Below are 21,864 nucleotides of genomic sequence, written 5' to 3'. Positions count from 1 at the left end.
CAAACTGTGTGGCGCGGATGGTTGTGTCTTGAAAAAAAACTCCAGGGTATTTATTGGTAATGTAAAAATAAATGATGAAGAATAAATACTATTACAATGAGCCCCCGTCATAGAACATGAGACAGTTATTGCTGCGTTTAGTTATTGTAAAAGGAGGCGGTGCCCAACCACACTGGACGAGTTCAGCAGTGATGTCACTGGGTTAGGGGTCAGATTAGGTCAACGAATGTGTCACGTTAAGAGCACAACAGACGATTAACAAATCATAATCAAGTAAAGGAAAACACAGCTGACCATTTGAATGAAGCCAGCAGTTGAATGCACACAGAGCCAACAGATCCACAGAGGACCGTGTCCTCAGCCCTCGCTGTGGGACAGAACACCTCCATCAGGATGCTGTAGCTGCCATCAGCGCAGCGTTCATTCCCGTGCACTGTGAAGGGTGATTAACAGCACCCACAACATTATTGCTACCAGTCTACAGAGCACCTGTGATATCAGTGAGAATATTTCATTTCTTCTTCAGAGCTACTTTTATAGGTTGCTCTCTTAGTTATATTTTATTCTAATTTAAATATTTTGGAATATCTGTTAATACGTGTGTAGCAAAACTAGACTGAATTAAATGAGTAGAAAGTTATAACATGTTTAAGCTTGGACTCAGCATCTCATCAGTGTGACTGGGCATATTAGTTATATGATATAGTATTGATAACTTGTACACTTATTGCATTTACTGTTGGAAAAGGGTTTCTGGAGTTTTTCTGGCGTCTCTGCATCGCGGCTCACGTCTTCCTCAGGGCTCACACAGAGCAGACATGTTGCTGGAGGATTCTAAAGAGAGAATCAGGACTACACTCTCAGGAACACTGGACAGACGAGGCCGTGGACACAACCTGGAGTTAGTCCAGCAGGAGGACTGCTTCCTGTTCTCTCCTCTAAACTTTCTTCAGACGACGACACGCAGCAGTTAACTACCGTAAGTGTCTGAGGAACAGACAGGCTCTGATTACCAATGAATCGGTCTGTCAGGTAAGTGGTGAAACAGATTATAAAACTCATGGTGCTGGATCAGCTGGTCTACAAGGCTCGAAGAAACCATTCCAACCGTTCTGAAGTCAGTAAACCATCAAATGATAGTCATGTATGTTACGTTTAACATATCTATCGAGTTTATTTTCCTTCATAAACACACAATTCAAATAAGGAAATAAAAGATTGTATTTTATTGACTAAAACAAATCTTGTCATTAGTAGTTTTAATGATGTATTATAAGCTGCTGAGAGCTACAGTGTAAACAGCTCATAATTCATCTCTAATATCTGTCGATGTTATTGTGAAAACATCTTCAAACATCTATGTGTATTCAAGTTTCTCAGTGGGGGATCAGTACAGATCACGGACCAGCAGTGGTCCGTTTCACCACTAACCCCAGTGCAATCCATTAAAACAAGTCCCCTTCAGGAAACTACTTTTATTCAGAACTTCTTGACGGTAGATAAGTAAGAGCAGGTCGACGGTGAGCTGAATTCAGTCGGACTCGCACATGTTGGAAAGTGGTTTTCATGGGATGCCTCACAGCTTTTCCCCATCAACGTAAACAGACGCAGAGCAGTGAAAGGATCAGCAGGATGTCTTGTGTGTCACTCAAACACGTTCAGTCCCGGCCTGCATGTGCTCTACTCCTACTCTCCAGTTAGCGTTACGTGTTGGGAGCGGACAGCGCCCTCGTGTGGCAGAGCATAGAACTTGTTTTTTGGTAAATAGCGGCTCATACTCTCAACAACACTCCCACCAGCACAATGGTACCTTTTGATTTTGGAAACATTGTTTTATTGATCCATTTGTCAGTTTGTAATGTATAAATTACTTTTAAAAAGGTGAGAAGCAGATGCACCTACAAGAAGGACATGGCATGAAAACACGGGAGTCATAGAAAACTTAGACTGTGTTTAAAGGAGCCGTCCAGGTCCACATCTCCCACGATCCTCTATTGCCTCTCCAGAGCGGATGTATCTGGGTTTTCCCTCAGTTACAGAACAAATGTGCACGGGGCCTTTTTTTAGAATTTAAAAAAGTTCCATGGGCGTCGACCTGCCTCCATGTGCCAGCTCCCTTTCCTGTCTCTTCTGTGGCACTCAGTCCATCCAGATCAGTGCAATGCAGGGGCCGTAGCCCGGGGGGGGGGGGGGGGGGGTGTTGGCAGACTAAGGCGTCTGGCAGCGTGTTGGCATCTCCTCCTCGTCCCAGCTCACATGTCGTTGGCCACGTCGTCGTGCTCTCCTGCCGACAGGTCTCCGTTGGCACTGATTGTGGCGTTGTTGTCCTGGTAACCGGGGGGCATGAAGGCCAGGCTGTAGGGGTAGATCTTATGGCAGGCCACTCGGTAAGCCTCAGCAGCCTTCTGCTGGCCCTCGCCCAGCTGTCCGTCACGCAGAGCCTCCAGCACCTGAGTACAGATCTGCAGCACAGACACACAAGCAGTCAGTCTGGATGTCTTGAACCTAAAGAACCGCATCAGAAAACTCATGGCTCACAGCACAAAAGACACAAGGAGCAAATAGAACTCCTAGAGATCCCTGATCACGTTATTTTGCCAGTGATACTAATTGATGATCCATATTGGCAGATACACATCCCTTTGTTGTTTGATTATAGCAGCTTTTTTTATCACTGCCCAAAAAAAGTAATTTCAGCTGCTCTGAAGTCAGTGTAAACCGTCACATATTCTAGATGTTATCCTTTTACATTGTTGTATGGTTTTTAATAACTGATCCCATACCTGGATGCTTCTTCCAGACAGTGACTCGTCCAGGGCCGTGGCTATCTCACAGGCCATCTGATCAGAGAGAGGCTCCAGGTGGACCATCATCTTAGCAGCTGGGGATGCAACACAGAGACACTCTGAACAACAGCACCTCCTCATGCTAATCATGTTGGTCAAAAATCTGTTTTATACAGCGGTCACATTGGTAATCACACTAGGTCCACCTGTAACACTTTTAACCCAACACAAGTCTGAATTAAATACTTTAATGTTGACAAAATAAAGTGAAGGGAGGGAGGACAGAGGACAGGGAGAGGAGGGAGGGAGGAGGACAGGAGGACAGAGAGCACGAGGGAGGACAGAGGACAGGGAGGAGGACGGAGGATAGAGGACAGAGGATGGAGGACAGGGGAGGAGGACAGAGGACGGAGGGAGGAAGATAGAGGACAGAGGATAGAGGACAGAGGGAGGAGGATAGAGGACAGAGGATGGAGGACAGAGGGAGGAGGATAGAGGACAGAGGATGGAGGACAGAGGGAGGAGGATAGAGGACAGAGGACGGAGGAAGGAGCACAGCGTCATTACTTTTACAAAACCTTCTGGGTTTATGTATTTTTCTCCTGGCCTTGAAATTGTTATATTCGACATCCATGACTTTTTCAGCTTTATATGACAGCACAAGCCCTGTAAGACTCTACTGGGAATAAAACGTTGATGTTTAAAATGTTTTTTCTTTGAAAAACAAAAATTGTTCAATATTTTAAAAGTTTTATGTTCACATAAATTCCTTTTCCCTCATTGAATATGAACATCCGAGTGATGCTCATTTCATAATAATAATAATAATAACTTTAATTTATATAGCGCCTTTCAGGGGACCCAAGGCCGCTTTACAAGAGTAACAGTTTAGACACAAACAGTTTAGACAAACAGTCAGAAAAACAGAACAAGTAAACTAGGGGCCGAAAGCCTTGGCGAACAGATGGGACTTGAGGGCCCTTTTGAAGGCGTCCAGAGTGGAGATGTTGCGGATCACCGCAGGGAGAGAGTTCCAGAGGGTGGGGGCTGCCACACTGAAAGCTCTGTCCCTGAAGGTTCGCAGTTTGGTGCGGGTGGTGGCAAGCAGGCCAGAGTCTGAAGACCGCAGGTTCCGGGGAGGGGCATGTGGACCCTGCTGGACACCGGCTATCACCTGCTTCAATGGTGGTCCAAAGGTGGCGGCTTCATCTAGTTTCCACTGAAACTGTAGATGTCCTGAGAGGTATCACTGTGTGTGTGTGTGTGTGTGTGTGTGTGTGTGTGTGTGTGTGTGTGTGTGTGTGTGTGTGTGTGTGTGTGTGTGTGTGTGTGTGTGTGTGTGTGTGTGTGTGTGTGTGTGTGTGTGTGTGTGTGTGTGTGTGTGTGTGTGTGTGTGTGTGTGTGTGTGTGTGTGTGTGTGTGTGTGTGTGTGTGTGTGTGTGTGTGTGTGTGTGTGTGTGTGTGTGTGTGTGTGTGTGTGTGTGTGTGTGTGTGTGTGTGTGTGTGTGTGTGTGTGTGTGTGTGTGTGTGTGTGTGTGTGTGTGTGTTCGTTCTGCTTACCGGCCAGTCGGTGTGGGATGGAGCTGGAGTGTTGACTCAGGTAGTTCTTGTTGAAGCTCTGAGGGTTGCTCTCTCCAAACAGCCTGGAGATCTCCTGCTTCAGCACCTCCCTCACTGCCTCCGCCAGGTCTGCACTCTCACGCACTACACACACACACACACACAATAAAGGACCTTTATGAATCGTAGCTCACACTGAGGCACGTCGCACTATTGAGGAAACGCCCACAGACTCATGAGTGAATGACTGTATACTTGACCTATACCACACAGAAAGGTTTCCCACTTTGATCGCACAATGTTTCCCACTCTTCAAGTCACTTTGAAGCCCCTCCCCCACAGCCCCAGTAATATGCGATGAAACATCAGCTCAGTGTGGATTATAACCTCTTGTTCCGATACTGAAACCAGCATCTAAGGCAGGCTCTCAAACTCATTTTCACTCCGGGCCACATCAGCATCATGGTCGCTCACAAAGGGCCGGTTGTAAATGTAACTACTCGTAACATGTTGTTAAATAACTCTCTGCATTCACAGTTTAAAATAGTCTTCAATGTGCTCACAATACATTTCCATGTTAAATGTACAGTAACCAGCCAAAGAGATGCTTCTAACTGTTTAAGTATCTCATCATTTTACTTTCTATTTCATAATTTTGACTGTCAATCTAATTTTTTGGACTTTCAATCTCATTTTTTTTACTTTCTATCTCAGAATTATGACTTTCTATCTCAGAATTATGACTTTCTATCATCGTTATGACTTTCTATCTAATAACTTCGACTTTCTATCTCATAATTTCGACTATGGCAGGCATGTCCAAAGTCCGGCCCGCGGGCCAATAACGGCCCGAGGTCAGATTTTATACGGCCCGCACCGTCTGTCTTAAAATGCATTATTTATGGCCTGCCAGCACAGTCAAAACGGAATGAATAAATCATACAAATTCAACATGCAATACCTCTTTTTACCTCATGGTGGCAGCACCACTCTGTAACTGTCTGTCTGTTTGAAATTTACTCTGACCCTTGAACTGTCATGTCTACGGCAAGTAAAAAAGGAAAGTCGATAATGAGGGCCACCGATTCCAGGAGGTGGAGATCGCAATATTTTTTCACCGAAAACCAAAACAACTGTGTCTCCCTAATTTGTCATGAGACTGTTGCCTTGTTTAAGGAATATAATGTAAAGAGGCACGGCGAGCGGTGCTTTTCACATGAAAACATCATCAAAGTAAGTTACAAGTGGCCGTGGTAATTGCTAAACATGAGAAACCTTTTACGGAATGTGAGTTTATCAAAGACGGTGTTATGAAAATAGCAGAAAACATAATTGCCCCGAGAAGAAGACAGAGTTTGCTAATGTTTGCCTGGCTCGTAACACTGAAGAGCGATCATCAGATACTAAGAAAAACTTGATTTTTTTCGTGAGCCTGTTTCATGTGTGTTGAATTTAAATGTTAGACAACTTTTCATCACCCTCACTAAGTCATATTTAAGATTGTCTTGAGGTGAGAATATTGATCGGTTCCTATGTAATTAGCTTTTAGATGGCTTGTTCTTTGTGTTATCTGACTTTCAAGATGTGAAAGAAAGGCAGAATAGTTGTTGCGATTTGTTCATACATGAATGCTTACATTTGGTTACATTGCTATTTTCTGTCATTGCAAATAAAATGATTAAATAACAATGTATGTATAGGCTACTTGTATTGTTTAAAATAATGTCAGCAGGGACTGTTGGCCCTTGGGCATTTTCACATTATCAAATCTGGCCCTCTTTGAAAAAAGTTTGGACACCCCTGGACTATGGGGATATTTTTATTATTATTAGTCTAACTTAAAAAATAAAAGAAATAAAAATAAAATTCTTTTTTTTTTGCTGGCGGATTCGCGGGCCACATAAAATGACGTGGCGGGCCGGGTGTTTGAGACCCCTGATCTAAGGTATCGGATCAGTACTCTGTGTCGGCCAATAAGCACATTGGGGTAAAGCGGTATCAGAGCATCTCTACCTCCTTTGAAGAAGCGCACCAGACACTGGTGCAGCCATGGGTTGGAGGGCTCTATGGTTACAGCCCGCTTTATCGCCTGAAGCATCAACAGGTACTTCTCTGAGGGAAGAAAAGACAAAAGAGAATGTTCGTTCAACAAGTAATGATGCGGTTACACCAGAGATCCTAAATAATCTTAAAGATGAGACAGAATATTTTTTTAAAAGAGTGCATGAAACACGGAGAAACGCAGGCTGGCAGTGCTGGTTGGACCTTTCCTGAAGTAGATCTCGAAGGCCAGGAGGTGAGTCTCGATCTTGTTGCGCACGAGGTTCTTCAGAGGGATCAGGAACTTCACCGCCTCCTCCAGAGGATTCTCTGCCTGGTGAAAACAAGTGCAAACGCGGTACACGTCACACCACTGGGAACATTCCAACGGGGAAAAAGGAATCTGCCTCCGTTAAAACTCTGGAGGGCGATATAAACGGAGGAGTCCGTACGTCGCCGTGACAGCACTCTGGTTGCTTTGGTGCTGGTTCTATTTAATCTGAATCTATGTTTTCCTTGTTATTGGTCTCTGTTCAGCAGCTGCATACAGCTCCACTCCACAGAGCTACATTGTGATGCATAAACCAAGATATCAGCACCGACTAGGCTGCAACTAGAAGCATATTCATTTATGAGTAGGACTGTAAGCGCTGAAGTCAATGACATGGCCTGTCAGAGTCAGGTAAATATAGGACTCAGTGATCCAGCCGACACTATTAGCTAGAATACACACAAGTCATGACATGTAGCATGTGACATCACTGCAGCTCCCTGGGTATTTATTACCTGCCGTCACGCTTTTAACAGAGATAGTGCTGGCTGACGTTAGCTAAACAAAGTGCACATGCTAACTTAGGCCCAAAGTTATTAACAACTTAGCCTTAATAATACTAATCACACTAATAAGCGGGATCATTTTGGTAACTTTCAGCCCTAACACACAGCCATCACCTTGATGCCGCTGTATTCACACAGCTCAGCTACTACAAGCTTCTGTGATGGCGGAGTAACTGATAAGAGGAGCCCACCTTGGCCAGTTTGTCTGGTACGAGCTCCTCTTTGGGCCCTCCGATCTCCTCATCGTCGTCCTCTTTCTTCTTCTTCTGGTTCTTGAGCTGTTTCTCCTTCTCCGCGTTCTTCTTCTCCTCCTCTAACTGGGCCTTCTTCTGGGCTCTTCGCTGTTTGTTGCGCTGCTTCTTCAGCTCCTTGTCGGTCAGATTCTCTACAGAGAGCAAAACAGAAAACGGTGCGTTTGAATCCACAGTGACGCTCTGAAGACACACCGACAGCAAACTAGTGTTGTTCCTATCGGAATTGACTTTACTCTCGGTGTTCACAGTGAAACTACAACTAGCCTACATACTACCTAGTCGGGGTGGAAATCGCCAGAGATCTCGCGATACAATATTATCACGATACTGCGATATATCACGATACTTTCACGATACTGCGATATTCTGAGTATTGTGATAACATATATTGCGATTTATTACTTTTTTCAACTTCAAATGATGTCCCCAAAGGAAAACTGTCAACATGTTTTATCTGATAGGATAAAGTTTTCAGTCTGTTCATCTCACTTCAATCATTTTTATTGCAGCAGAATATTATTGTCAAGCAGACAGACTGACCAACAATGTCATAAATGTTGCATGAACCTGACAAACTGAACTGTTTGTATTACTACACAGTCCAACTTAACTGAACGCAAACGTGTGGACTCAGTCTATGAACTATAACTTGTATAAGTAGGATATTAGAGTTATATAACTCAGTATAACTTGTGATGCGTGGACGTCGAGGGCAGAGACAGTTATGCGCTGCACTCTCCCCATGAGCCGGCTGCTGTTGGCAGGTTTAACCCCGTTGTGAGGCCAGATGTCTCTTTGTTTTGACCAACTTCCTACCAATCACGCTGACCTCACCAGAAAACAACTCAGCACCATCTAGTGGACTGAAAGAGCAATTGATTTGATTTTTGTAAAAATAAAATACAAATGTGATAGTTTATAAAACAAAAAAAATCGACAGTTGCCGTCCATGTATCGATATAATATCGCCACGCAAAATATCGCGATACTATGCTGTATCGATTTTTCCGCACACACATAGCACTGACCGGTGTCCGCCTGGCTCTCCTTGTTGTCGTCGGCCAGAGGTTTGTCGTGCAGCACCAGGTAGATCTGGATGGCGGTTCGAGCAGCTTTGTAGTAGAAAGGGTGTTGCCGCAGCACGTCCTCCAGCTTCAGCAGGTCCACGTAGGAGCGCAACGTCATCTTCCTCATGCAGTAGGTGTGGAAGTCGAATTGGTCATCTGTGATCTCCACAAAATGCTGATGGAGGGGGGGGGGGGGGGGGGTGAGAGGGGAATGCCTGCGTTTAGATCGGCTGCTTTCAAAGAATGAATGTGAAACTCCTCTGATGGGAGTGACGGCGGTGGAGAACACCTCATAATAACCTCAAGTGTCTCGGTAGAGATAAATGTGATATTCTGTGTTTTACAGCGGAAGTCATGGGGCCCACTGATATCACACTGAAGGCACAGCAAGAGTGTTGCAGCATCAAAAGAACTATTTTATGACCGGGCTCTGGAGGAAGGAGGTATGCTTGGGACAATCTAAAGATGCACACAAAACAAGTGAAAATAAATGATATCATAGAGCAGGAAGAAGAGCAAAAGCCACTGGACGTATTTGAAGGCTCCACCTAAATAATGTTAAGATATTATAGAGGACAGAAAATGAATATAAATTAGGTTGTGGAGGCTCACCCTCTCAATCTCGTGGCACTTCTTCAGGGCCTCTCCAAACTTGTTCATGGCCTTGTAGGCCAAGGCACACTCGGTCTGGAACCACATGCACTGCATCTCATTCAGGTTGTCCACTGCAGACGCCCCCTCCTGAGAGAGAGAAACACACCCACTGTCACGGCTCATACAATGGGAAGTTACACCGCCCGACTGAACTCAGTGACATCATCTCTCACATCCCAACGTTAGCTTTCTGGCTGAACCAAAGGGTTTTATGAGCTGAGCCAACTAGAAATATCTCCGTTTGCCCAGTCGTATCAAAGGTCCATCCTATTTACTGGAGCAGTGAACAACGTTTCCATCCCATAGTGATTGTTCCAAGTATTAGAAAACCAGTGAAACGGAGTGAATGCAACAAATTGCTTGTTTCGACCTGATGATTACCAGTTTCAGCCGACACTATATGATAGTAATATATAAAGTTCCCTTCTGACTCACCCGTGTGAACTTGGAGCACATCTCCTCTGCTTCCTTGATGAGGCCAGCCTTCAGCATGTACTTGGCACACTTGGAGTTAATGAAGCGGTCAGCAGTGTCCAGGGCCTGAGCTTCATCCATCCACCGAGCTGCTTCCTTTATGTTGCCCGTGTGCTGCAAGGACAGAACACAGGGACAGTGTGAACGCTCATGACACACAACAGATCTCAGTCCAGTTCCATCAAAGTCAAGAGCCGAATACAAATGTGCAGAGTTTCTACTCCACCTTGTAGATCTTGGCCTTGATGAGGAAGAGCTCGATGAGCGTGGGCGTGCTGTCGATGGCGGTGTTGATGTAGTCCAGAGCGAGGCCCGGCTGGTCTATGAAGTCAAAGTGCTGTGCTAGGAAATACTGGACCCACAACAGGGTGGTAGGGGGCTCCTCCTTCCCATCATCTGCACACACGTTTCACAACAGTCACAGTGTGCACTTCAGCCTCCACACGTATGAGCTTCAGCCTCCACACGTATGAGCTTCAGCCTCCACACGTATGAGCTTCAGCCTCCACACGTATGAGCAATCTAAATCAAACAAACACATCGAGGCCAGAGAAAGGCCACACTCACCGTTTTCACTAAACATTCGACAGGCCTTCAAACAGCTTTCATAGCCAACTACTAGTTCTTCAATGATTGCAACCTGCATAGGAAGAAAACAAGTCAAGAACACATCTACATACATATATACACAGGTTATTTGAGATGTCTCCATGCGTACCTTCTCTCTGTCGGTGTAGAGGGATTTGAGCGTGGTGAAGACGGGGGGGCAGCCTTTACTGAAGTTCATCCTAAGGTAGCTGTCCAGACATTCACCAAACTTCTCCCCTGCCCAGCACAACACACAGTAGAGGTACAGTAACGTGAGACTTGTATTGAGGAGGATGACAGTAGTGTACATGGCTTGATCCCACACCTCTTGAACCTGTGGTGAGACTCAGTGAGCATAGAACACGTATGGTAACATTTGGGTTTGGAACATAAAAAGAGCCAACTCTGCACACCAGTAAGTGGACAGGTACTGAGGTTTGAGATAGCATGGAAGCTGGAGGGATGAACGACATTTTCATTTATGCGCTGTTCTCCGGTGCCTGCTGGATGCCGGGGAGCCAGACTTCGCTAAAAAGTTTTTTGTGTATTTTGTTCAGTACTTTTGGTCAGATAGATCTTGTTTTGGCCTTCGTTAATCCCACATTATATTGTTGCAGTTCATTGTTAGCTGAAACTTAGTTGAATTATTAAGTAATAAATACTCGTATTGAGGAGGTAACAGCCTCTTACTGTCATGGTGTGCTTCTACTCCCCTAGATAGAGGCACAGCAAGGTTTAGAAACCAAACCTTCTTTAGGTTTAGGTACTAATTCTACTTGGCTAGGTTTCAGAAAAGATGATGGTTTGGGTTAAAGAAGTAGTTCATCCTGGAACTAGTCTCAGGGGGAGAGTTGTCAAGTTAAGTGGGAGTATGGTGTTGCCTGTGAGACTGCTGATGGAATAGCTGGCCTCTAACAGGCTAGAGAGTTTGTGTCACAATATGGATATTATATTCCAAATCATCGTGGGCATTTGCTCACTAAGCACGACGTACAGTAGATTGAGACGGACTGCATGGTGGTGCTGCAGGCTGTACTGTGTTTACCTGTGAGGAAATTAAGAGGCAGTCTGCGGAGAACCAGGCCTTTAGGAAACTTCACCCAGGAGTCCTCGTAAATCTTCTGACGAGCCTCTACACTTCCTGGAGAAACAGAAACAGAAACACACACACACACACACATGCACACGCATGCACGCACACGCACACACACACACACACACACACACTAAGGAGAAGTACTATCCAAGCACAGCTGATTTACAGCAACAGACATCTGAGGCGCCAAAGACTCATTGGACACACATCAGGGCTTCCCCCCCGAACAGTCAATTCTTCAAATCATCAGCCCAATCTCATTTTACAAGTCAAATCACTACATTTCTTTGTATTTTCTTATATTGATGTTTAACCCGTACAGAGAAAAAGGTACACATTAGCACATGATATCCATCCATCACACACTCTGCCTTTCTGTCACGGACAAGAATGCTCCCCAAACCTTCTTAAAGACAGCAGTCACCCTCTCATATCATCACTCATTCATTTAAAGTCATGACATTGATTGGTTTCCAGGGTCTTAAAGTCATTCTACTCCCTGTTATTGTGGTCAACCTAAGTCATAGTCTCGGCTGTTTAGTCAGTGTATTGGGCTCAGGTATTAAACCCAGCATACACATGAATCAGCTGTACTTTCACAATCTTAATGGATACACCCTTAACTGGTTACTCTGAGATCATTGTGGTTCTGGTACGGCCCTCTTCAATAGCTACAGTAGCAATAGTCAATCCACCATATCGCGTGGACCGAGGGTAGTGTTCACCTGGCTTTAAGGCCTTTTCCAGGCCCTGGTAGTAGGTCCAGTTCTCAGGGTTCCTCTCCTGGAGACTTCTGTAGACCTCAGAAGCCTCATCAGGCCTCTCCAGCTTCAGCAGCAGCTCTCCTACAAACACACTTTCAGCATTAACTGAGCACAATGGTTTCATTACACAGGTCATTCAATCTAAAATATCAAGCGGTACTGACATATCAAAAGTGCTCCTTAGCCGACCTCAATTGTGTTGTTAGCTCCGTCACATGTTCTGTCCAGAGAGAGCTGGAGAACCGACAGAACCTCCGTAGCTCCTCTGCATTAACACAGCAACTAAGTGCCGCCGCCGGCATCAACCCACCTCTCGTTTCCTCCACGGCCAGTTTGTCGCAGATCTGTTTCTCATAGTTGTTGAGGTGCTCGAGGGCCTCCTTGTGCAGGCCGGCCTCCCTCAGGACCTGGTTCTGATACAGCAGCAGTTCACTGTACTCGTAGTCCACCTTGTCTGGAGACGTCTGGGGACACACACACACACACACACACACACACACACACACACACACACACACACACACACACACACACACACACACACACACACACACACACACACACACACACACACACACACACACACACACACACACACACACACACACACACACACACACACACACACACACACACACACACACACACACACTGTTGGATTCTGTTTTTTGTGGGCACTACAGAGAGGATCATTTCTACACTTGAGAAGTTGAACCAGGACTCGGAGCCTTGTCTACACGTATACAGATAGCTTTGAAGATGGACATTCTCCCCCTTCGGAAAGAATAAACAAATAATTACCTTTGACTTACAAAATATCTCTGTCCACACGAAAACTTCTAAGCGAGGCCAAAGGCTCAAACAAGTACTGCCGATGCTTGACAGACTTTAAATTACCGTCATCAACATCAGAGATCATTTTTCATAAAAACTACAGAATGTGGGCTCAACGTTTGGGTCCTGCTGAACAGCTGATTCGACATCAAAGCGTTCAACGTTTCTCTGCCAAAGCTCTGCAACATGTCTCTCTTTGCCGACGAGAGACGGGCGCACAGGAGGACAAGAAATGTTACGAATTCAACTGTTACATCTATGTCACTACGTATTTATGAAATATGGATGGAATATGCAAACATTAAATGCCATTTGACAACATAACGGGACGCACAACAGAAGTGATCCTGGGCCAGTCACAAGCACAGCACATAGTAAATAAAAGACCACACTGATGCCTTCATTACTAATCTGAGACGATATGTAGCCTCCGTATAGTATCGATATATTGCCCCGTCCTAATTCAGTGACAAATATCTGGTTTATTAAAAATGGCGTATGCAAAAGTAGCCGACAGCAGAAAAAGCATGTCGTAACATTTTACTTCAACTTGTCGTTCAAAGAATTCAAACCTACTATTTCTATACCACCACCACTATAGTACTACTACGATAAAGCTGTTTTCGACTTATGTCATGTTCATGCTTATGAATCACTGAGTGTGATACAGTTTGTGCAGACTGTATTCGAGTCAAAGCTGTGGCGGGAATAAATGGGAAACTAAGCACGAGTCATAGAAAACAACAACCTTCATAGTTCTTCTGTGTCGAGCTGCTTTCAACCCAATTTAGAAAATGTCAAGAAATGCTCGTCACCATTCACCACCATAAAGCCATGATTAGGAGTTGGTTCCTTCAACAGTAGGTGGCAGCAAGTCTCCAGTCACAAAACCCAGAGAGGAAGAAGATGACACTGAAGCACAAGTTTCAGTGGACAGTGAAGTCTACAATTTCACGGACGTCATGATTTCCATTGAACTTTATCGCATTTCACTCCTTTTTTCCACCTCAGCCGGCATAAACCTTCTTGCCATATTTCCCTATTCGTTCCTGATATACGTTTTGTTGTGTGTTGACAAAAGAGAGGATGGTTTTTTACTCAAATACATCACACAGTATCTTCGCTTGACGTCTGCTTTTGGATGTCGCCGTCTGCTACAGACCATATCCTGGAGCTCTCTATAACAATAAGTCAAATTACTGAGGACCACGGTGAATATCTCCTTTGCCCCGCCTCAACCCCTGTAATGTTAATGTAGTGTTGTTAGAGTGGGTCTACTAAGCACGTAGAACGTTTGTACAGAAACGTGTACGCTTCTGTTGAGTCGTCTATAGCTCTGGCCTACCTGTTGCGTTTTGCGGAACTCCTCAACGATCTTGGCGGCCATCTCAAAGTCCTCCAACAGGTGATAGGCTACAGCGTATCCGATCCACGAGGCCCGCTGGGCCGGACGGAGCTGCAGCAGCTGGTACCGGGTCTCCTGTCATAGCACAGCAAAGTGAAGGCAAGAAAATGTAGGTTTTATAATCCCGTCCACCATTGACTTGAAGTGCTCTGTCAGCCTCTCCTCGGTCTTCATGTCCCCCCTCATGCAGGACCGTGGGTGACAGTATGACCCTGCACAACCTCCCGCCTCGAGTCCCCTTCATCTGTTTCCTACACACGTCCTCCTCCCTCTGCCACACTCACCCTGTATCCCTCCAGGTCCCTCATCTGGATCTGCAGCAGGGAGAGGTCTCTCAGGATCTGCAGGTTGTCCTTGTCCCACTTCAGAGCGTTGCGGTAACATTTGATGGCCTCGTCGTACTTTTTATCGGAGCGCTGCAGCAGGCCGTACACATGCCAGCCTGGAGGAGCGAGTTCAGGAAATAAAAACAGACACACACACTATGTGGGTTTTCACATGTGCTTGAAAATGTAAACACACACACACAAACTAAATTAAATGTCTAGAAGAATTCACAGAGTGTTTTACAGAAGCAGAAATGACGTTAAAGAGCAAGTTCAAGGTATTTCGGGGCGAATGCAGCTGCTGTGGGGCTTCACTGAATTTGAATGAAACCCGGCTGTCCTGAGGGGCTGATGTAAGGATACAGACGTGGCTCTTGAGGTCGTTGCGAAGGCCTCGTCTCACCAGCTCATAGGCGTCCTCCTTCTTGCCCAGACAGTTGAGGGTTAAACCCTTCATGGCCAGCGTCTCTGGAGCACAAAGCAGGGGTGGGAGGGAGAGGGGTGAGACATCCGGGGACATGACTTGTCAAGAGTGACACAGGCCGTGTTCCGTTAAATTGAAGAAGTGAATCATTGAAGCGAATTTTAGGCGAACTTTTGAAATGCTGTAAAACAGGAAATGCAAATCAGGTGCATCAGCACGGTTTGGTCAGTAGTTGGCTGCCTTAGGCTATGCTTTACACATGGCAGTGGTCTGCCAGTAAACAGAGTAGAAGAAGTAGGTTTTTGAACCGGAAACAAAACATTTAGCTCTGGCCATCTGAAGACGAAGACCAGTGTTGGGATCTGACGATATGGCTTCGACATGTGCTGTAGAACAAAGAGAGTCAGGCCTTCCCTTTTGCAAGCTAAGGTTTCATCCTGATTGTTGTTTGATGAGAGCAAACCTCCTCTGAAGGAATTTCACATTAGGGTGTGAATTTCCTCCCCCCCCCAAAAAAACTGCGTTCCTGAAGTCACCTGAATGCACCGCTGCAATCTCATTGGCTGAGAGCCAAGACACCCCAGGACCCCTGTAGTTCAGCAACCACCTGCAGCTCACACCTCAAGGCTTTTTCCCTTCGACCTCCGTCGAGCTAGGGAGCACACCAACGGTGCTCCTCTTTTTAACCAAAATCCTAGGTTTAACAGTTTATATTCGCTGGCCGAATTCACCAAACTGTCTATTTTATCTTTGTTCGCATCCACGAAGCGAACCCGTTTAATCCTGCAGAAGTGAAGGAGCAAGACTCCTTCAGAAAGAGAGACGGAGAACTTCCACTCTCCACCAAGCGCTTCGTCTGCTCCGGCCACTGAAAGTCCCTTACCCAGACGACAGCGAGCCTCTCCTACCGAGAGAAACACGGCTTCCGACGCCGCTGCACGAGCCCACTGACGCTCCAAAGAAACCCCCCCCCCCCCCCAGAAGACTCCCCTCAATCACCACGATTGAATCGTACCGTAAGGCAACAGAGAGTCTGGGCAGAGTTAGAGAGAGTTCATTTGTGTTTATTTTATCTTGTTTGTGTGCTTAAAGTACTGTTCATTTTTATAACGAGGTGCATGCTTAATAATCGCCGACACTAACGATCGCTGAGATCGTTGGGGTGGTGTAGAAGTAGCGTGTATTCCATGCTACTGTGATCTATGTTGAGCGAGCAGCTTAGTGAGGTCGAAGTTGCAGAACCGCCGGCTGAGACAAAGAGTCGCTGTTCTCTCCCCGGGCTGAGAGAGCAATCTTCCGTACTCCTGCGCGGCGCAGAGGATCGTAATCGCTTGTTTTATTTCATTTTGTTTGTTCCTTTCCCTTCTGTTTTACTCACACACACACACACATATAGCCTTGAGCTAATCTAGCTACGTGCTGAACAGCTACTAGTGCATGTAGACACCGGGTCTCCTGTGGGCTACCCGCCATTTTGGGTCCCGCGCATGAGAGACGTCACCACGTCCCACGTCACTGAGCTGTTCCCTCGCTCCCCCCCCCCTTTTGCTCGCTCACACACGCTCACACACACACACACACACACACACACACACACACACACACACACACACACACACACACACACACACACACACACACACACACACACACACACACACACACACACACACACACACACACACACACACACACACACACTCTCTCAATAGTCTGTTGATTTTAGATAGCGTGCTCATGAATGTATAGTTGTTGTTAGTTTAGATATTAGTTGACGAGATCATTAGTATTAGAACATAATGAACTCTGTTATATTTGAAAGAGCAGCTGTCTGTGATTACTTTGTGCATGCGTATTGTGATAATAACTGTATATGTGGTCTGTGCTCGAGCTTAAACCTTCACTTTACTCTGAATGTGTAATAGTACGCAGACTACTGACATTGTGAGTGAATACTAATGATGAGACTTAGTTTTATCGTTTGGTTATTGTTCCCTGTCCCCGTTATTATTAATAATCATTAATAATTGTTACTTACATCAATAATTCTATTGATGTCAAGAATTTAGTTTCTTAGATGCTGATAACCCAAACACGCTCCTTTACGTTCCCAACACCAGCATTCACGCGTCATGACAATATTCAGGGAAGATGCAAACAGCAGAAACAGCTGATCAGTCATAAGAGGTAAATGTTCACTACGTCAGAATATATTCGGCGTTTAGATAATCCGTTTAATCCATCAACTATTTTTCCACAAATGGAAAAAAACACCTCAAGTAAGCGTAAAAACATATTTTTTTGGATGAACAATATGTCACTGGGAACTCAGCTACTGTTTATTAACATCGCGGTTTACGTCACAGTATTTAAGAAGCGAGCTGGCCAGATAAATGGAACAGGCGTGAGAAAAAAATACAACCGCAGAACAGGTACACTATTAGAAATCCTGCTACTAAACCACTAAAAACTCCCAATGGAACACAGCATAACTTACATCACAATGATCAGTATCACTGCACACATCAACTGATAAGTAACAACACACTGAAAGAGCCATGCTATTACAGTTTATCCATCAGAGAGGACTGAGAAATGATCCACTCAGCACATATATATTGGTCAAAATTCTTTTAAAAAAGCTAAATTAAGGGATGTCAGTTTGTTATGTTACAGAAATATCAATATGTACTTGTATCTGCCTAAAAACAATCTACAATCTAACTCTAAAAAGACCGCTGTGTCAATGTTTTGCTTTGTTGTACCAATTTGTTTGCCATCAACGGTCAACGTGGACTTGTACTTGTATTGTGTCTCTCAAGTCTTCTGACAGCTCAGAGCGCTTTAACACTATATGTCAACGTTATCACACACACATGAAGGAGCCGGGAATCTAACCGCTAATATTCAGATCAGAGGTAGACCTGTTCTACCTCTGACCCACAGCTGACGTGTGTGTGTACACACACACACACACACACACACTTTTGTTTTTACTTCAAGTTGCTAGGACACCTATTGTTTTTTGATGACTGGCTATTTCACCTCAATCCACATTTATTTTAATGTGTGTGCAACTGTCAAGCGGAGAAGGGAGGTTGTGTGAACGTGCAGAAACATAAATTACACAGTGAACCATTCCACTGTACGTCATTAATCTCGGTGTCTTACCTCCATGTTCAGCAAACTTGGGGTTGTTCAGGATCTGCTTGCAGAACTTCAGGCCGTTTCTGTACTGCTTGTGTTCGTAGCATCTCTGCAACAGACAGACAGAGCAAACTTCACACCGGGCGTCTGAGGGACAACAGACCGCAACGCTCTGCTGCACTGATCCTCAAGACAGTCGGCTTCAAGTGCACAAATACATGTGCAGTGTTGTAAGTGCTGAATGCAAACCACCGTGTTCCAGACAACCAGCGGAAATAGTCCAGTCAGCAGGACTGTTGTAGCGCTGACTGAACAGCAATTGAGAGAACTATGTTGATTACAAATGTTGACACTGTAGACGAATATGTTTTAAAAAACGTTAAACTAACCCCTCAACTACCCTCCTAACTTAACGCTAAGCTGTGTATTGCTGTACATGCCGAGCAGCTCTGTTACTGTTGTACTTTACTTGTGTTTTAAGGCCAATGGCAGAGCTACGACACCACACGACTGGTGTTAGTCAATTAATTGCTGTTTCCTTAGTTTCATTATTACAACCAATCGTTAATAACAGAGACGTGAACAGCACAATGCGTTTGGTGTACTGCAATATTTGGGTTAATTCAGGAGCGACTTCCTAGCTACTTGCTCTGACTGCTACAACTGACGGCTACTTGGCAAACTAGCATTAGCCAGCAAGCTAACGCTTTCTCAGGCATTTAGCCTACCAATATTCTCTTGAAGAGAGCATTCTCCTTCGGCGGTAGAGTGATTGTGGGCATTGTGCTGGCTTCCTACGCCTCTGTCGAGTCACACATCAATAGTATCCTCTTTGGGTTCAGATATCCTGGGCTGTGTCAGTCTCCAACGTCTCACGTGTTGAAGCCGAGGCCCCCTTCCGAGCAAAATGGCCGATGTGCTTCTCCTCCGGGTCAGACTGCTCTGAGTCTGCGTGTCAAACACGGACAAGCGGGGCTGTGTGTCACTTAATGGCCTTTGGACAAGAATAACATGTTTAACTTCACATTTAAGCGCGTGTATCTGGTTATATAAAAACAAATACAACATGTCCTATGGTAGCAGGTTGAATGTGGCAGTAGTAGCCTACTGTGTCCAGTGCACTGTGGATGTATCGAAAGTTGCAAACCAAATTCCAAAACTGGATAACGTCAATCGAGATGCAATCGCTTTACAATCGTCAAGTCCAGACATTTGTTGAGTTTAAAATTCCAAACGCTATTAGTTTGTTAGTTTTTCTCATAAGTCTCCTAGCGATTTATCGGTGATTCTGTGATCAGCTACTCAAGTCTTCCAGGGCGTTTAATCGATTGCGGAGTGGCAGATCGCATGAAGGAAGCTGCTCTGAAGCTAAAATGACTTTCAACAGGATATTCTCTGGAGCCGCTTTCGTCGGCAAAAGTAAGATTAGGACAAAATCGTAATCCTTTCACGGATATGATTATGAATAACGTTTTTTTTTATCTCGCCGTTCACAACGTGAACGTTGTGATGTATGTGTATGTTGAAGCCTGACCTTAGCTTAGCTTCATGTAAGCACTGCAGTCACACACAGGCGGGTTTCTCGCCATTAATTACGCATTAAAAGTGTTTTTTAGCTTAACGTTAGTGATTTCCAAATTGTTTACCCAGCTGTTGCGAATGTATTATTATTATGTTTGGTCTAGTTAACAGGAAGGATTGTAATCCAATCAGTATCCACGTTATACCCTTCGCTCATGTATGAATAGGTATTCACGCCAAACTTCTTTCAGGATTTGTGCGATTTCTTTCTCTCCTGCTTCTTGTAAAAACAAATTCAAATACATGCTGTCAAGTAATTACTTCTATGTTTGCAAGGGTCCATTCCTGTAACCATGATCTTGATGCGACCCTTAATGTCTGTTTCAAGTCCAGTCAGTGTGCTTGTTTATGATGTTGTGCTGTTTTCTCTTTTCTTGCAGTTGGATCCAGGTCTGCATTCACAAGCTCCAAGCCTGACAGTGGGAACCCCAACTGGTTGAGAGTGGGCTTTGCCTTTGGAACATCTGCTCTCCTTTGGGGCCTGGTAAATGAACACATCATATTATCATCTCTAAACACTGATCATTTGTTGTTGTCAGAGTTTGGTGTTTAATTCACAGGAGGGGTTCTCAGCCCATTGAGCTCATGTCTGTCTCAGTGAAAGGAGACCAAACTGACCTATTCAGAAATGTATAGGCCTGCATGTCTTTTGGCAAGATGAAATACTTTTATTTTCGAATCATGCAGCAGATTGTATCAGGTCAACTGTTCAGCATTTACTGTACCTCAAAGGGACAGGAGAGGGCAGCAATGTTTTATTTTTTTTTTAAAGAAGAAAAAAAAGAAACCTATGTCACATTTTGGATTTTCAGTGAAGCATAGTAGATCAGGACAAAAAAAACTGTGTGCTTATTTCAAAGCAGAACAATGAAATATGTCCTCATGCTATATGGTGTGATATTCTCATCATAAAAGGAGCATTCCTTGATTTGATTCATGTAGTTTAAAAGAGCAGTCCTAGTAAAGATTGGTTTTCTTATATTGTTAAGATTTCCTTTTATTTAATTCCAGATGGCGATAGATCATGGAGTGTAGTTGAATATGAAGAGTGTTCTAATATAACGACTTGGTGCCATTAAACGACTTGTGGTGTCCGTCTTCCACCCGCAGCTCTTCAAGCAGCACAGTACGGATGTACACGAGTACAAAGTGAGGAATGGCCTGGAGTAACCCAGCACGCTGGTATGTGAGTGTTTCGTTTGTTTAGATGTTACTATAATCAACGGACAGTATACCATTATGCCTATATATGATCTGATGCCATATAGCGTTATTGGTATATTCTGCCATCCAGTGTGAAGGTGTATGTTCTATAAATAGATGAACACATTTAGACGTGATACTCTTGTCATTTCTTGTCCTTTTTAGGAGGTCGTCAGGTCCTGTCTATGGGATGCACCTGTTTGTCTGCTTCTTTCTGTTTCCACTGCTCTAAATTCTGTGTAAAATAAAAAAATCGAACATGTGAAATATACACGAGTCATGTTCATTTTGTTCACACACATTCACAGTTAGTGTGGTTGTTTTGTTGGACCTCATTCTTTGTACGTGGAGTTATTCAAATTACAATGTTTGACAGAAATCGTGATTTTTTTTATTTTTATTAAAGAGTCTGGAACTGTTGTCAGGGCAACCGCAGATTGATTGACAGCTAGCTGGCAATCGTACTTTATTACTTATGTTTGCCAGAGATCGGAAGTACATTCCAGCATGCACACGGATGACTGCGGTCAAGGTCTCCAAACAGATCACGGCTCAGTTAGCAACTGCATTTAGCTCAACTCAAGTTAGCTACATCGTGATACATGACCAACATATTATAGCTGTGGGGGGGGGCCTGATGGAGGACCTGGCAGTGGGAGCTTCTTCAGATTGTGGCCTTGATACTGGAAGGAGCAGGGATTCAGGATAATTTATTGTCATTATGCAACACAGGGATGCAGTTGTATCCTAACAAAACAAACACAGCAGTGTATTCCTGTAGCGCATGCTGGGGAATTTGCATCAGGAGGAATGTCAGCAGCAAC

The 21,864-nt window shown here is 44.6% G+C and overlaps 1 protein-coding gene across 1 annotated transcript; it reads right to left on the bottom strand.

The window, feature by feature from the left end:
* Positions 1–1,393: 1,393 nt before the first annotated feature.
* LOC306777385 (N-alpha-acetyltransferase 15, NatA auxiliary subunit-like) lies at positions 1,394–19,601 on the bottom strand. Its single transcript, XM_079268469.1, has 20 exons — positions 18,985–19,601; positions 18,281–18,365; positions 15,049–15,153; positions 14,644–14,801; positions 14,300–14,434; positions 12,431–12,584; positions 12,082–12,201; positions 11,306–11,401; positions 10,391–10,497; positions 10,240–10,312; positions 9,899–10,068; positions 9,634–9,786; positions 9,157–9,285; positions 8,506–8,719; positions 7,415–7,608; positions 6,612–6,720; positions 6,360–6,458; positions 4,347–4,490; positions 2,784–2,881; positions 1,394–2,462 (listed from the first exon to the last, which is right to left on the bottom strand). Exons 1-20 carry the CDS (start codon positions 19,036–19,038, stop codon positions 2,253–2,255), a joined length of 2,607 nt encoding a protein of 868 aa, XP_079124595.1. The 5' UTR covers positions 19,039–19,601; the 3' UTR covers positions 1,394–2,252.
* Between the last annotated feature and the right edge of the window lie 2,263 nt (positions 19,602–21,864).

The sequence above is a fragment of the Melanostigma gelatinosum genome, assembly GCF_949748355.1.
Source record: "Melanostigma gelatinosum genome assembly, chromosome: 5".
In the NCBI taxonomy this organism is placed as follows: Eukaryota; Metazoa; Chordata; class Actinopteri; order Perciformes; family Zoarcidae; genus Melanostigma; species Melanostigma gelatinosum.
This window is presented reverse-complemented; position numbering and strand designations above follow the sequence as displayed.